Here is an 18580-nt window from a genome sequence, read left to right on the forward strand (position 1 = left end):
AACAGACAATGAAAACACAAACAAACAACAAATTCACCTAGTCACATACTAGATAATGCATAGGATATTTACATATGGATTATGTACATATATTTTACACAACTTTGGTGAGTAGTGACTGAGACTTTGTGCCTCTGTGTTAACTGTAGCAATAGATCACTTACTGCTTAGAACTTTATATCCATCAAAGACAATAATGAACACAAGTCTATCAACAGCAAGCAGTGATAATTTCTCTAAGGTTAAACATGCCAAGTATTTCTCCATATGTCTGCATAACTGTCAATTTATGCCCTAAATCGTGCACATATGCATAAGAAATGTGTTAAATAGCACTATATTAACACAATTTTCAGTTATGTAGCAACAAAACTGTAAAATATTATCCCAAAAGGCTTGCTGGAAATACTACAGTCTCAGAACATACCTGATCGTGACCGCTACTTATATCTTATTTTATCATTGATTATAGATATTTGACAAATCAGGTCACAGCAGTACCCATCAATCTTTTGCAGTCGAGTGAATTGCTTGGTGGAAATAGGATTGCTTGCAAAACTTCTCCATTCCTATGAGAACGTGATTTACAATCACTACCACAAAACTTTGTGAAGAGAAACCCAGCACAGAACACTGTGACTGATATCAGTTTCACAGAATGTGAAAAGGGGCAACATCTTTTTTTTTTCAAGTGTTGTGCTGTGTGTCATTATCTAATGCCTTAGTGTTCTCTTAAGATTTAAGAGCCTGGGCTCAGCACTTGAAAGCCAGGAGAAAATGGGAAGGATTCCTCGCGACAAAAGTGAAAAAAACTTGAGAGAGATAGCTTAGATGAGGAAAGCAATGCCCTCGGAGACCATGATCTGATTGGCGTCCTGCATCTTGGCGAGGGCGCTGTCTATTTCGGCCTCGCTGAAGGGTGCATCCTTGTGCTCCTTGACCAGGGCATCGGTGATCTGCGACCACGGCACGGACTGGGCGTGTTTGGCTTCGAACGTCTTGTGAACGGTGGCCTTGAATGCTTTCAACCTGTCAGACAGGAAAATTATGAAAATTATAAGACTCTACATAAGACTACAGTTTACCTCACATCGAATAAACATATGAAATAAATGAGCAATCACTGGAATTTAGTACTGCACCATAATTTACATTGCATATGTACACATAACTTGTGAATGGAAGAAAATGAATGATCGAATAGAATGAGCTTCACTCTTATAATGAAAAGATAAAAGTGAGTGGTTTAAAAAGATAATAAAGATGGAAACAAACCAAACATCTGATATTATTTGTGATGTTTGCAATGTTTAGTATCTTGGCTGCTTGCAAAAATACTACAATGTTTATTGTCCAGTACTGCTGAACTGACATATTAGAATAAACTCAAAATGTGGCTTTTATTTGTATCATGATGCTACACTATAAGGCTGGAATGACTTCCTCACCTCTCTGCGCTGATGTCGACCTGAGATTCCTGAGATTCGGTGGTGTCCATCGACTGAGGTTGGGACGAGGCGTCGCTAGGTGTGGCGGGAGCACTGGTCCGTTTGCGAGGTGTGGGTCCAACTAGAAAGGAAGAAAGGAAAGAAAAACAAAGAAGGAAGGAAAAAAGGCAGGCAGACAAGAAAGAGAAAGAGAAGAAATAGGTATAATTATTCACCATTGAAGTAATTGATGATTAATGTTCTCCATATCATCAGCAAATAAGTTCTGAAATTCATTGGGATATTCAGTTACTTCACACGGATGGAATCTCATGATCTTGAAATATTGGATGCCAAGATTCATCTTATAGCCTGTAGAAATAGTTTAATTGAGAGGGATGTTTTGGGGAAAACATTTTACAAATAGACAAGTGACAAGTGAACTGTTAGCTCTACATTAAAGGTTTGGCTTACTGCATTACACAAACAGCTGAATGCTATCAGTTGTTCACTATTATTTGGTTGACTTGTTTTCAGTCAAGAAATTAAAGGAAACCAAAACCCAAGAGTAATATGGATTGAGTGAAAGCAGCAACATCAGTAGAAAACATCAGTGAAAGTTTGAGGAAAATCAGACAATGAATGTAAAAGTTATGAATTTTTAAAGTTTTGGCGTTGGAACCATTGGATAAGGCAAAAAAAAAAAAATTGTTGCATTGGCGTAACATGAGATTTTCAAATAGGGTCGGTCGGGCGGATTTTTTTTTTTTTTTTTTTTTTTTTTTTTTGCTACCTGCATTTTACGTGTAAAACTCGTGCTCAGCTCAGTAAACAGTTACAACTGCTGCACCGAATGTGCTGTGTTCATCTATTCTACAAATCATTTATGAGGCCGATATTACTGGAATTATACCCCTTTACAGAATTTAAAGATGTTGAAATCCCTATCCTGAATGTTTTCACTTCATATTTGTCCCCGCCGAACGAGTTCGAGCAGGGGACTATGAAACGGGCTCCGTACGTGTGTGTGTCCGTGCGTCCGTCTGTCCGTCCGTGCGTCCGTCCGTGTGTGCGTCCGTGTGTGATCAAAATGTTCAATTTGCTACTTCTCTGTCATTTATGACCCAATTTTGATTCTGTTTGCTTTATATGATAACACTACATGGGAGCTTTAAAACTTCTACACAGAATTTCAGTTGTGACCTTTGACCTTGACCTTTGACCTATATTGTACATTTTGCTACAAAATGCTACTCCTTCGCCATTTCTAACCCGATTTCGATTCCGTTTGCTTTATGTGATGGCACTAGGTGAGGGCTTCAAAACTTCTACACAGAATTTTGACCTTTGACTTCTTTGACCTTTGACCTTGATTTTTGACCTATATTGTACATTTTGCTACAAAATGCTACTCCTTCGCCATTTCTAACCCGATTTCGATTCCGTTTGCTTTATGTGATGGCACTAGTTGAGGGCTTCAAAACTTCTACACAGAATTTTGACCTTTGACTTCTTTGACCTTTGACCTTGATTATTGACCTATATTTTGCATTTTGCTACAAAATGCTACTCCCTTCGCCATTTCTAACCCGGTTTTGATTCCGTTTGCTTTATGTGATGGCACTAGGTGAGGGCTTCAAAACTTCTACACAGAATTTTGACCTTTGTCTTCTTTGACCTTTGACCTTGATTTTTGACCTATATTGTACATTGGCTACAAAATGCTACTCCTTCGCCATTTCTAACCCAATTTCGATTCCATTTGCTTTATGTGATGGCACTAGGTGAGGGCTTCAAAACTTCTACACAGAATTTTGACCTTTGACTTCTTTGACCTTTGACCTTGATTTTTTACCTGTATTGCACATTTTGTTACAAAATGCTACTTCCGGCGGGGACACATATTACGCACCGCGTAATTTCTACTTTTCCTTGTTTACTATTTTGACTTAGATAAGATAGATGCAAATTGACCCATATGTACGATCTTTTCATCGCACACGGCGATCTCTATTACAGTCCCACATATACAGATTCGTGTAAGTTCTCCACACAAGAAACCTATGGCAAAACTGTGCACAATACATCGCAGTCTGAATGCTACGTATACACTGAATAAATCTTGTTAGAGTACGTACGTGTCCGTGTTGGAAACAGATGACGTACTGATCAAGGAAGGCTTATGCGAGGCGCTAGATCTCTCCCTCGTACATCCGATATCCCCAGAGCCGTTTCCACTTCCGGGTTTGTGCGATCGCGATTGCAATCAACAAGATATTTGATATCGATAGCAAAAAAAATAATAAAAAAACATGGGGTCGGCGGAATTTTTAGGGTCGGGCGGGTTACGCCAATGCAACAATTTTTTTTTTTTGTCCTAAGGAGACTATTTGAGTGTATGACGTCATGTGTGGACAACAAATGTAAAGAAAATATAAAATAAAATTCAACATTCTTTCACTTTTCAAGCATAACGAAAGAGCACTCGACTAACCGCTTTCAGAAAGCAGGGTAATAATTACTACCCTTAACATATGCCAGTGTCAAGTTGATGAAATGTGTAATTTTCATGAAAAATGAATTTTTGAGGAATTCCCTTTTATAAAATTATGTTCTTTATATTGCTGTCCACACATGACGTCATGAACTCTAGTAGTCTCCTCATCCAGCGGTTCCAACACCAAAATTTTAAAAATTCATAACTTTTGCATCGATTGTCCGATTTTCCTCAAACTTTCACTGACGTGTTCTACTAATGTTGCTGCTTTCACTCAATCCACATTTCTCTTTGGGTTTTGGTTTCCTTTAATGAGAGTTCAACAAGACTCACCATCTTCCTCTCCAGACTCTTCGTAGCTGTCAAAGTCGTATGGGTCTTCCTCGCCCTCAGCTCCCTCTCGACGTTCTTTCCTTGGCGATCCTCGCTTCTTGCGACTGCAAAAAGAGAAGAAAACAAAACAAAATGCATAGATTTGAATTACTGTTGTATACAATCTGTGTAGTACAAAATCAATATTTTGTCCATTTACTAGGGTATATGAGAGCTGATAAATGCTTATCCTTATTACCATGAAGTTTGAAGGTGGTTATTTATGCAATTGGTATATAGATTTTTAATTTTTAAATTTATACTCCTGCATAGCCACTTCACTAACTCTTCAAAAAAGTTTTCAGGATATATGTGATCAACCTGTTTATTTTAGAGTTCTGAATTTTTTTGAAGACTATGATAATCTGATGTTTCAAATGAACATGCTTTAAAATCATGTTTGCAAGGTGACATTAATAATGCAGGTCTGTATTGAAATATTTCATACTAAAAATCATGTAAGTCATCCTTTGAAATGCTTTTAGAAATTCAGACATCCCGCCACTCCTGGTGGAGGGATGCCACTTACCGTTGTTTCTTCTGCTTCTCCACTCTGGCGCCCTCATCTTCTTCATCTGAGTCACTCTCGTCGCCATGGCGACGCTTCTTCTTCTTTTCCAGAACCTACAAAAGGTGACATACAGAATCATGTAAACACTGTAAATGATCCTTCTGAATATGAGCCAAATTTAATTCAGTTAGAAATCATGTTGATATGAAACAACACATAGCTTTAGATGAAGCATGATGTGCACTGCACAGCACAGACATGACGTTGTAGTTTCAAATACTCAGGTAAATTTGATTGAAAACTCTTAAGGGATGACAAATCATAAATTCCTTCCACATTTCGTCGCCGGTCACACGAACCAACGAATCCCTCAGGTTTGCGTAAGAATGACAATTCGAGAAAATCGCGTTTGAAGTTAACCCATTTTTGACTTATGGTTGCTACACTTTCATGTCTATAATTTCCAATTATTTTTGTAGTACATCAGACTTCAATTCTTGCTCTAACTTGTGAAGTTTTTATTGAATTGTATTGTTAACAAATAAGCGGGAAATCGTCAAAGAGTTGCATGCATATATTTTCGGTCTGCAAAGAACGTTGTCATTTTCCATGTGTGTCCATATGTACATGTACATTGAGCGTTGTCATTGTCAGCACATGTATTACATAGTACGCGCACTGTGCGCGCGGTCAATAAACTGTTGAATCTCAAAAACTACACGCAAGTCAATGCGCACTGATTCGTCGGTTCGGTGACCGCGCGTACTAGTACGCGCGGTCACCGAACCGTCGAATCGCCTGATTGTTTAACACACGCGTCTATGGGGAAAACAAATAATTTTCACAAATGGAATTACATACTTCTACAAAAGTGATAACTACGTAAAAATTACACCAAATTACACACTGAGAATTTCAGAATATGTAGTATGGAATGTCTACTATCGAAATGATTGAAAATCTCAAAATCGAAAATTTGACCCAAAATCGAGTGATTCGTCGGTTCGCGTGACCGGCGACGATTTGTAAGCCAACACTACTGTGTTACATGTTTCCAACTGTTTACAGATTTCATTTCTGTGTTTAAAAACTGAACAAAAAAATGAACACTAAGACAATGTCAGTATGTAAGTGTAGGTGTCACAGGAGGGTCACTGACCTTCTTAAAGATGGCAAACTGGACAAGTTCGATGGCAGCCTCTGCATCCTGCAGGTCAACGGTCTTGCTCATGCGGGCCTTGGCATGGGCAGTGGATAGACGGATCATGGTCTCCAGGGAACGGGCCGTTACCGGAGCAGTCTGTAAGAGAAGGACATGGGGCAAAGATATGCTCAATTCAGTTTCCAAACTCTGCCATGATTCCCAAGAGAATAACATACTCTTCTTAGTTGTAGTTGCTTAATATGACATATGAATATATGTTATACAATCTTATGTCATATCCACAGTTACGACTAAGACATTTAATCAATGACAGACAAATAATATCGGTAAAAAGAAAGCAAAACAAAGCAACTAAAGAAGGCACATCATTAAAGAATAAAATGTGGGTTGGTATACTGACAAAAAAGTTCTATTGGAGACAAATACAGCATATAGTTTGTAAGGTGAGGGATAGTGGATAGAAAGACAAAGTGAGATTGAAATGGTTCAAATTCAAATGCTATCCCATAATCTAAAATGATTCCCTCCATCCCTTCACAAAGGCGACCCAATTGAAGAGGGGTGCAATCTTGGAGAAGGTGCCCCTCCCCTCACCTTTGCGATGTTGTTTGCTGTGGCGTCCTGGCTGCGCAGCTTGGAGTACTCGTCTGCGATGCAGTCAGCCGCCTCTCGGGTAAGCTGGGGTTGGATGCCCTTGGCAATGTGGATGTATTTCCTCATGAAGTCCATGCTGACGTACTTTTGCCTGGAGGCGGGGAAATGGTAAAGAAACTAAAATTTCAGCATCTTTACATACCTCTGCTGATTCTAGAGTGCCATCATTTTAATTCAAGCTGACAACTCAGAGACGTTTAGCACAATGTTATAAGCACAGTATGCAAACAAACTTTTGTCAAGAGGGAACCTACTGGGTTGAAATAGATTTCAAGTCCTACATTTCTGATGATTTCGAAATGAAAGAACTTCACACAAGGTTGATCACTCAGCTGTTGGATGATGCTTTAGATTGCATTAATATCATCTTAAAATAAGCTATATATGCTGAAATAAACTTCAAGTACTCTAACGATACATTCTTGTGAATGGAAGCAGGAAGTCCCCATGTAAAACACGTTTTATCTGATTGACTACTAGTGGAAATGACATTGAACGCTTAGAAACTATTCAATATTACTAGTATCCCTCAAAACAAACAAACAAGCGATGCAAATATTCAAATCTACTTTGATCATTTTAATCACAATGCGGAGATTTGCCACAGTGACATGTGGAAGACTGACTCATTTGAATCATTCTACTGGCTTCGATACTTGAGGAAGTAGGAACATGCAAGAAGGCATCGAGAACAGAGGAATTTTACTGGCAAAGCAACCAGAAAACAGAATAAAGACTGAGTGGGAGGACTGGAGGGTAAAAAAAAGCACAAAGAGAGGGGCAGAAATGTTAAAGGGTAACATGGCAGAAGACCACACCCAGTGACAGGAGAGAGAAGGAGTCAAGCATCGTCGCTCATCTGTCAAGTTGGAAACTAGAAGAGGCAGAGATAACTGGCGGCTTAACACTCACTTCTTGCGGGAGCCGTGGAGAAGCTTGTCGTGCTTGTCGTACACCTTGGTCTCCTGTCTCTCCTCTTCCTCTTCGTCGGGGTCGTTGGTGGCCAGGAACTCCACGGAGCTTCCAAGTGGCATGGCTGCACGGTGGGGATAAAATAAGCAAAGGATGTTAACACTACCAGCATCTGTCAGGGTTGTTTCCTTCATGGAAGTATGCTGACAGAGGGACGGAACAACTGATGGAATACAATCCTGGTACCCACAGCAGTATGCATATATATGAAAGTGGTTGTGTTCTCTCGAAACAACTATTGTTATTTACAATCTTGCACTACCTTGAACCTGTAACACTTATACTTAATAATCATAATTGTACATATTCACTTTTAATTAGCCCCTAAGCAGCAAATGCAGTCAAATACAGAACTCTTGATCAGCAAATGTATTGCTTACTGTTTCTAAATCATGTTTCCTAGCCCCCTATAAAGTGATGAAATTGTGAATAACTAAATGCGATTGTAAGGTGAGATAAATGATGTTATTAAAGTCAAATCGATGACAATAAACTGATTTTATTTGTGTGTTTTTTTCTATCATACATCATCATCTCTTCTCAAACCAATGACAATAAATTATGATTTTATGAGTATTTCTTCCTTCATATATTATCATCTCTTCTCAAAACAATGACAATAAATTATGATTTTATGAGTATTTCTTCCTTCATATATTATCATCTCTTCTCAAAACAATGACAGTAAATTATCTTATATTTGTACCTTCTTTTTTTTTTTTTAACTTGGCTATCATATGTCATCATCTCTTCTCAAACCAATGATGAGAGTAAATCATGATTTTATCTGTATCTTTATATTCTATCATATGTCATTCTTTCTCACCATCTCCATCCTGTTCTCCGGCTGCCCGGTAGCGGTGCATCCGGAGGACGTGATCAGAAATCTTCCTGTCGTGCTCTGGATCCATCTGAAGAGAACAAGTGAGAAAGAGATGTGGTAAATACTGTGCATGCTTAAACTCCGGAAGTTTTAACTTGCTAAATGAAAGGAATTTATGTCGAAAGGTTGCAAATTGCAGGAGACCGTTTTAAATTCTGGCTCGAGATTAAATTCAAGCGGATATGCTCTGCAGTTGGCCTAAATGATTGTGTAATTTGAGGAGAGATATTGGAGTGCATTATCGGAATATAAATGCTTTGTCACAAATGTTTCATTGAGCCTGAATCTTGATCCTCCAAATGATTAATGTGTTTGTGAACACACAGCCATTTTATTTCATGATACAGATGCTTGTCATGTGATCAACATTATGAGTATAAATGAAATGTAATCCTACCTCACAGTTCTCTCTACATCAGAATTTGTCACTACAAATGAACTCTGGAAAAAATTTCTCATCAAGCCAAGAGGTCTGGCAAGCGATTTATTTCTATTTTGGTGTCTTCTGTCAGCTCTCCATATACAACGCTTGTTTTCAAAGATTTGTGATATTGACTGGCGACTACAAACCTGGTCAAGAACGATGAAGATAACGTCGAAACGAGAGAGCAGGGAGTCCTGGAGGCCAATGTTTTCCATGGGTGTCTTGTACTGGTCATACTGTAGAGTTACAGATGATACAGAGGATAAAGTCTCAAAAAGTAATGAAAAACAGGCTGTCTTACCACAATACACTATACAAAATCACTGACCTACAATGAAGGACCATGACAAAATTTATACATTCTTGGAGAGAAGTCAATCCATGAAACATATCAGTATGAGTTTGACACAACCTTATATCTAAAAAAAACCCAAAAAAACAAACACATTAGATAATTTTCTAAACAAAAGTGGAGAATGTGTTAAGGCTGCAATTTGAACGCAGTGTGCAATCTTCACAAGAATACCAGAAGAAAAGACAAACAAACAGCTGATAACATTCAGCATGATGTTATTACAACCCTACTCTTTCCATTTTTATGCCAATAATTTGGTCATTTTGACACAGATGATCATGACAATATCAAACATCTCACTCAATACACCATGAAGCTAGTGAGCTCATGATATTGTGCACAACCGTGTAGAGGAAATTTAAAAGGTTCATTAAAGGTTTTTCTGAATGGGTGTTCTTGGGACAAGATTATAACCTCCTTACCCTTCCGTACACAGGGTTAGCAGCTGCCAGTACGCTGCATCTGGCGTTCAGCTTGGCATGGATTCCAGCCTTGGCAATCGTCACGCGCCCCTGCTCCATCACCTCGTGGATGGCTGTTCGATCCTGGTCGCTCATCTGCGGCAACGACATGGAACAGGAAGGGACATGGAGATATCTCATGTAAGGACTTTTAATCTCACACATCAAGAAATGAAACTATATTTCTTAATCTGAAGTGACAACCCAAACATGACACAGAGAAAAGGGATATCTTGAAGGGTTGTCATGCAATTAGCAAGAATACTACAGATTTCAAATGGTCACTTTGTTTACACCTTCAATGACAACTCATTTCTGGCATTAGCTATCTTGTGAAACTTTTCCTGCAAAAAATGCAGGTATACATAACATCAAGATTTGGGGGGTAAAATTTACTGTAACAGTTTTTGCTCATGTTTGACTAAACAAAAAAGGTATAAACTTTTCTTCCTATTGATTTCAGGAGCTGTCTATTTTTGTTGTTGTTTTTTGCACACTATCACCATACTCAACTCTAAAAAAAGAATGAGAACATATTTGGGTGATCGCAACAAGGAACGGATGGTCTTCCATACTAAGAATATGCATTATCATTGGGCATCAAAGGATGTCAATTTCACATTGGTTTCACTGTTTTGCTCTCGACACTGTTTCCCACACTTTTTTTAATCTCTCATTCCAATGGAATAATGTGGGGTGGGAGAAATGGCTTTAGAAGCACACAGACTCTTTCATGCCGCTGACCTTGTCAAACTCGTCGATGCAGACGACGCCTCGGTCAGCCAGCACCATGGCGCCCGCCTCCAGGCGGCGCTCTCCGGTTTCCTGGTCCATGGTCACGGCCGCCGTCAGACCGACGCCCGACGAACCGCGCCCAGTGGTTGGAATGGCCCTGGGAGCCGTGTGGAGGACGTACCTGGATACAAAGTGTTCATTGCAGGGGACTTTGAGATCAACATGCCTCTTTACTTACATGGGATGACTAACAATCATGCTAATATATAAGCTTGAAAAGCAGACGTGGAGTCTGACAGTACCACATTTAGAATTGTTTATGCTAAAATTGAAGAGGTGGGAATCACGTTACATGGGCAAAATCACCTGTCTTTTTCTCAAGGACTATGGCAATATCAAAGACAACTAACAGTATGAAAGGTGAATCCTCTGTTTGAACGGCAAAACAAGACCTTCCTACATAAATTGCTGATCATACCTGAATGTCTTAATATGGATATAAATGGCTTTATAATAACCAATTTGCTATATTACTTTTTGCATTTTCGGTTGCTTCTTTTGACAATTCTTTTCTTTCTGTAAGTGGCCACGTGTCTTACATCTACCTCTAGACTCTATCGAAACCAGCCTTACTTACCTTAGCATCTGTGACTTGGCTGTGGAGGGATCTCCAATCAGAAGAACGTTGATGTCACTGTAAGAGATAAGTTGTTGAAAAGCATATATGTCAACAAAACTACCGATCTTCATGGAAACGATGACCACATTAATCAATCTGGTCACAAGCTACATCAAGAACTGTTGGGAATTCACACTTAGCCAAACATCTATCGTATACCATTTCACCTGTTTTCACTTTCTTTCAAATATCACACTGTCATGTTAAAGTCTAGTCAGAATTAACAATGTGACAGAAGATGATTAGCCACAAAATTTTGATCTTTGGTTTCTTGCTGTTATTATGAACTAATTTTGTGGAGTGGAAATGTTCCCACATAATCTAGAATTCAACAAATATCTCATATACTGAAATAATTCACATATCATGTAAGCAAAATTGTAAAAAAAAAAATGAAGTTCACTGCTTAGCATGTAAATTTAATGGGCAAAAGTTCAAACTTTTGCAGTAACAAAAATTTTAGCCATGCTGCGTAGATTTGTATGTCCTGAATGCTTCCACTAATGACGCTTGAAGTTGGATCACAGTATAGAATATAAGAATCATCCCCCAAATATGCATTATACAAGTTATCCAAATTATGTAATCAGTAATGTACTCTATTTTGCTATGCTGAAAATGTTGAAATCTGATGCTGCAGTTTACTGAATAAGTTCAACTCTATTTAGCATATGTGCACGCAAACACACACACACACGCAAACATTTTTGGCAACGTCTTCCAAACAGTTTTGAATCATTCACCCTCTGAGCCTGGTCCCGTTCTCCAACACTTTTTCCACCCCTCCCAGCAGCATGCACAGGACCGCCTTCTTGATGTACTCGTGCCCATGGATAGAAGGCGCCAGACTCTTGGCCAGCAGCTCGAAGACATCCTCGCGCTTGTTCTGCGAGAAGGTGCGGATCTTGGCGATGTCCTCGGCGGTGAAGTTTGGCACCGTCTCCTTGCTGAGAAGTTTGATGTTGTTTGCGATGATGATGGTCCTGTTTGGGTAACAGAAGTTGGGACTCTTATTTTGTTATGGCTGGCTAACATATTTGACACTTGCTTGTCACATACAGATTTTTGCTCTAACTGAATTAAATATAAGTCATTAGAGATTTATAAAAAGTATCTGTTCAAAATATTCAACAACATCTAATTAAATCAGGAATAATTTTAGCATACAGCTCAGCTTTTAATAAACAGCTCAGTTCACTCCACAAGAAAATATGAAACGACTTTAAATTTTGCGATATCCAAACTTGTCTATAACACTTCGGGATTAACAAGTTCATCATTAACCCACTGAAGACTAGTCTCGAATATTCTTGTGCTGGGGTGAATGGGAAATGCGTGTTACGCAACTCACCTCACTCCTAACCACCTGCCCCCCCCCCCCCCCAAAAAAAAAGACACATCACTTTCTATGTGTGACAGAATTGACTTGTGTTTATTCAACTTATACTTCCAGATACATATAGTGCCATACATTTGCAGTTAACACAAACACAAACACTTTCTTGAGAGAGAAAAAGAGAGAGAGAGGGTATAGTCTCACCTAAACGTTCCATTGGTGAAACCGCCTTGCTTGTTTGGGAGACATCTGAATGTCCCGATGATTTGAACTCTGTCTCCAGGCTACAAAATGAGGAAGAAACATCAACACCAATCAAATTGAGAATAAGACATACACAAATAAACACTCTAAGCCTATCTCCTAAGACAGTGAGGTTTAAACAATGCAGTGACCCCACAAATGGAAATCTGTAAGAAGAGAAAATAATTTTCTAGTCTTTAATTTATTTCTTCCAGCCACTTAGAGGTGAGCTCAATGTTAACCAAATTCAAAATTGCCTTTACTCAATGTGGATACTAAAACAACAAACAAGGAATCACCCACAAGAAATAGAACTATAATCAGTTCATAATGCGGGCCCTGTTTTATGAAGAGTTAAAATTGATTATATAGTAGATTTCATCTGTAAGTCTATGGCAGCCTGTGTGGTAAGGAAATTTAAAATCTATGCTTGTTCATAAAAACATAGCAGTACACTATGGACAATATGGGCAACTATGACTCAGACTTTAACGATGATCAATATTTTCCTCAAAAACTGAGAGCTCCCAAGTTGTAAAGAATTGCTGGTACAAAGCTGCATTTTCAAGCATTTCTATGCTTCTTAAATTTGGTGGGGAAAAAACTTGTAAACAAACATAGTGTATCATAGTACAAAATCCACATCAATTCAATCAAACTGCTCATCAGGACATGCCCACATAATCAATGTCTAATGGGGCCAGATTCTGAAAATATGAAATCAGCATGCTCTATGACATGTGTATGATAAAAGATACAGGCACAGAATTACTGATTAATGATTACAAGTTCTACACACTCTCTTTCTCTCTGCAAATAAAGATAACTTTAGACTTGACACAGACTATAGCACCAGCCAAGAGCTCTCTACTGAAGCAGGAGCCCACCCGTACCTTGCAAACGTCGACAAGGTCATTGTCCACGATGATGTCGACTGACCGTGGCAGCTGACCGGCTGGAGCTTTCTCCGGCATTTCCTGGATACTGATGGTCTGGTGGTCCTTGTAGAGGGACAGTCCAAACTCTGTCTCTAGGGGATTGCCCACATCATCCTGTATTGAAGCAATTTTTCCAAAAAATGGAGGAGTAAATTAATCAAATCTCATGTCCACTTTTATAAGCACGTGAAAAGGGAGATTTCTCCCTGGCATGAATGTGGATTAATGGCATGCAGAAGGCAGAGAGAAAAAGAAAAGACAGAAAGTAAAAGTCTGAGGACAATTAGATGATAAGTTCAGAGGTTGTATATTTTGGTAAAATGTGTTATGTTTGGCTAACTTTAATCATTAAGGAATCAATATATAACAAACTGAACATATGATTCCAGATAGTCACTACCACCTGCTTTTCTGTGTGAAACCCCTCCACCTTAATTGCATTAACTCAGAGTCCCAGAACCCTGATTTCTGTGATTTGATGTTGTGTGTTTCCACTATACTGTATACACCATATAATATTTGCAAAGGTTTTTATTTTTTAGAATTTCACAAATCCGGTGCTATTCACAAACTTAACAATTTATTGTGCAAAAATATCTATTCTGATCCTGACATGAATGTGACGTGCAGCATACATCTCGCTGTTCATCACGGCATTCCACAACTGCGAATTCAACCACAATAAAAAATTATTGAAGACTCGCTAAGTATATAGCTTATACAGTAATTATCCAACATAACTATTCATTTCTAGTATTTCAATAGGTAGAGTTAAAAATTCTTACTTGTGAGCCCTCTAATGTTCCTGTATGTTTTATTTCAGTGGTGAAATTATCAAAAGCCTCTCAACCACAGCACATGTATATATATCAGAGAATCAAATCAACTATCTCTGTAGCGAAAAGTAATGTTCAAATTCCCTCTTTGGGGCCGAGGTATATGACAAAACAAAATAAATCTTGGACTAAAATATGGTCTGTTTAATTTGGATTTGATGTTGCATCTTTGTGCAAACTAGTCAAAGTTGGGACTCACTTTTTCTGAAATTCTGACTATAGGCATCAATAAAAATGCTGATACACCAACTTCCCTGTAGGTCAGTGGTATCTTCACATTTAACTAGAAAAATGATATGAATATTTGGTTTCTCTGTGAGTTATGGCTTATGGACTTGATACATCTCTCTCGATCCTATATACACACACCCAGCTGATGCTGGCTCTGCAAAGTCTGCACTAGACAGCACTCTATGGACCTTACTTTAGTAGGATAGACGGAGCTTGTGGGGAAGGCCTCAAGAGAAGTGAGATCCGTGTACTTCCTCTCCATCGTCTTGCGCGTCGCCGGACAATAGTGGACGCTGCGGACAACCTTTGGCCGCACCAGGGAACCTGTAAAGCAGCGGGCATGAGGGTTAGCACGTGATCACCACACAAAACATGGTAAACCAAATCAGCTCAAAAGAGTACAACAGACAAAAGCTGTGCAGATCCTTGCGTTGTTGGACCATGCATGGCTGTAATAAATTGATCTAGCCCTTCTACTTTTGACTCATACTGTGAGATTTGGGACTCCTCTTGACAAAATTTTAAGCAAGATTTCTACTCACATTTTGTCACAATTCCTTCCACGCACACCAGGTTGCCAAGGTAACTAGCGGCAAGCGTGCGTGGGGTGGCGTGCTTCGATCCAAAGCTCCCCTCGAAGCCGACGAAGAAGTCGTCATGTTGCTTGCCGTATGCCGTGTCCGCCGAGGTCACAAACTCCTTCAGGGCTCGCTGGAATGATGCCACCTCCTCATGCGCTTCATTAAGCAACCTAACAGAAGAGGAGCATTAAAGAGAAGGTCAATATTTGGCATCGAGTCATATCCTTAAGTGGCAGGGCTGCAGAAAAATAGAGCACATTTTTTTTTCTTTCTTTTTTTGACTGTGTTGTTTCCCATATTAGAGTTTGTAAATTGAGACTATCTACTGACCAGAAAAATGTTGTTTGATCTCAAATTTTAGAAACCATAATCGCAGACCTGATCACAGCAAACAAGGATAATACCAATCCTTTATGGAATTTTTGTAGAGTGAGCGCATTTGAAGGAAAGTATAAAAAAAAAAATCAATGATGTGTGAATGTAAACTTAAAATTTCACCTTGACAGTTGAGCGGGGTTTCAGTTTTGGCCATTCATAATTAGAAACTAGTATAGTCACATAGAGCTACATTGAAAACACACAGCAGGGCTGCCAACACTGGAAACTAGTTGAGAGTGAGACTCCCAAAGGCCAATGCTATAATTTAGGAGTCAAAATGAGTGAGATCAATAGAGATCAATAGAAATGCATGCAAATGAAATAAAGTTTTAGCATGAGAAAGGACCAAAATACTGAGTCTCACGCTCAATGCGTGAGAGTTGCCAGCCCTGCACAGATCTACAGTAATACAGGACCTGTACTCCTAGCTTCACCACCAGAGATTTTGGTTACGAACTTGAAAACCTTTCCTGAGATACAAAGGGGGAAACATGATGACCACTGGAAATAATAAAATGCATTTCTGAGGCACCAACCTGGCTGCTCTTTTGGGGGCCTTGCGTCTCAGGTCGTTGATGTTGACGATGAGTCGACATGAGTTCTTGGAGATCATGCTCTGGACTTTCTCATGGTAAATGCCCTGGTCAGCCTGGTCAAAGCACAAAGGACCACATACACTGTAGACATACATTATTAGCTCTGAAAACATTTTCAGACACTGCCTGCATACCTACACATGTACACATCCAAGTGAGAGGAAAGACTCTTTATTGCCCAAGCGGCCAAGGCTTATGAATATGAAAGGCACACAAGTTTACTATTTAACGTTACAAACGAACATGCACGCATGCTAACGTTAGATCTTTAGGTATACCTTGGATTCCTCCAGTGACAAATTCCAAGAATCTTTAAAAATCTGACATTAACAAAAACCAAACAAAAAACCACCCAAACAGCACAGTTCTACCTAACTGTTATATGATGCTTGCATGCATGTTACTATGTTACAGCGCCCCGCGACGGGTTAATCTAACACTAAAGCCTAACATCAAACAGGTTAACAATCATAGGTAGGCCTATTATAGGGTCTATATTATATATAGGCCTATATTTAGACCAGTTAGACCGCGACCGTCTACCGAGCTGAGTAACGATAGGCCTATTAACGTTACAACAAAATACGAATGCCCATTAATTCTCACATCATCCTGATTATATTGGAAACATTCATACATTTTATCGTTGGCAATGAATATCATGACTGATCATTTACTGCGATGTGCTTTTGCGCTAGCGCGCTCCTGTCGACGATTGCGAGTGGAACGTCTTATAAACAGATCTTTTAATTCGCGGATCTGCCTATTTCACGACACAAAATACTCACATCATCGTCTAGAAAGTCTAGGTACTCTCTCTGATAATCTCGCAGTTGTTGGTCGATGTCTGTGTCCATTTTGCCGGTCCAACTCCTCAAAATTTACAGTCTCGATTTATATTTGACTACCTTCTCTCCCTAGCCGGGTGTAAACAATGGATTGTCAGAGATCGAAGTACCGGAGTACGGCGCGGTTTAAATGTCCACCACGTAAACCATACCACGGCCGCAGCAGAGACCCGCGAAACGTACGGAATGCATGCGAATGAATGGGACACAAGTTTCGCGCCACGACCACCATGTGATGGCGAAACCCGGGACCTTTAACTCAATCCGTACACTCTGATTGGTCAACTTACCACAATGACGTCAGAGTCCTCCACGTTCCTCCGAATTGTAATCGATACTACTCCAATGTGTATTATCGATAGTAGGCAGTGCTATTCTCCGGTCGTACCTCGTTCAGTCGAGTTTGAAACAACGGTGTGATTTACAGAACAAGCAAACAGACATACAGATAGGCAAAAAGAAAAAAACAAAGAAAACAAAGAAAGAAACAAAATAATCGGGTGTCAGTAGGACAAAGACATTTCATCAGATGTTAATGACGAAGATAATCTAAAAGACAGAAAAAACCCTCTAGAATTTATAAAGGATCTGATGGCAACTGTCTCCATACAGTATTTTGTTGTCTGTAATCTACTGCGTATGACCAACAAGGTTTGAGGGTCCTTGGAATGACACATTATGCATACTTTTTTGTTTTGCAATATTTTTTATTTGAGTTTCATTCAATATCAGGTCCATATTAACTATGGAAATAATATGAACAATTAGTGAAATCATTTTGAACAATAAAATTAATATGAACAATGTGTGTGAACACACATACACACACACACAACCACAAAAAATTTATGTATCTAACTTCAATCACACAAAGCGTTATTTTGCTCATAACTACAAACACAAAATCCATCCTTTACACCCTGTTTAAGTTGCAGTAGCCATTAAAAAAAAGAAAAAAAAAAACAGGCCTGAAGGGCAAATATGGAAACAATAATCAGGTTATTGCCACTGAAGATAGTGCTTTCTATAAACAATGAGTGGATTAATTACCAAAGTTTGTTTAAGATACTTAATATTGTTTTTAGGAATGAATGCCCGTCACTTTTGTCTAAACTTCACATTTCATTTTCATTCATCATCAGATTCAGCACAATATCATCCCATTAAATTTGAATGAAAACACCCCATACCCTTTTACAAGGTTCAACTAACATGTACATCAACAAAAACCCTCAACACAAACTTATACTGTACAAACACATAAACACACACACACACACACACACACACACATGCAAACACAAGATGAGCAAAGTTCAGTCACCTCTAAAATGTGCACCCACTTTTCTGCATTCTCTAAAGTTCACACTACACAAAATGGAACAGATTAAAGAAAAAAAAAACAATGAATAAATAAATAATACAGACATGCATACACAATGTAATCATAACACAAGA

The 18580-nt window shown here is 38.9% G+C and overlaps 1 protein-coding gene across 1 annotated transcript; it reads right to left on the reverse strand.

Annotated features, from left to right (window-relative positions):
* Positions 1–706: 706 nt before the first annotated feature.
* Positions 707–17202, reverse strand: LOC140240300 (DNA replication licensing factor MCM3-like). Its single transcript, XM_072320084.1, has 19 exons — positions 17063–17202; positions 16215–16327; positions 15262–15470; positions 14913–15043; positions 13608–13766; positions 12676–12755; positions 11879–12118; positions 11094–11150; positions 10466–10637; positions 9683–9817; positions 9052–9141; positions 8425–8509; positions 7539–7662; positions 6567–6717; positions 5967–6107; positions 4826–4920; positions 4258–4361; positions 1449–1569; positions 707–1029 (listed from the first exon to the last, which is right to left on the reverse strand). The coding sequence occupies exons 1-19, from the start codon at positions 17129–17131 to the stop codon at positions 828–830; spliced, it is 2478 nt and encodes an 825-aa protein (XP_072176185.1). The 5' UTR covers positions 17132–17202; the 3' UTR covers positions 707–827.
* Positions 17203–18580: the final 1378 nt, after the last annotated feature.

Source organism: Diadema setosum, chromosome 16 (assembly GCF_964275005.1).
Source record: "Diadema setosum chromosome 16, eeDiaSeto1, whole genome shotgun sequence".
Taxonomy (NCBI): Eukaryota; Metazoa; Echinodermata; class Echinoidea; order Diadematoida; family Diadematidae; genus Diadema; species Diadema setosum.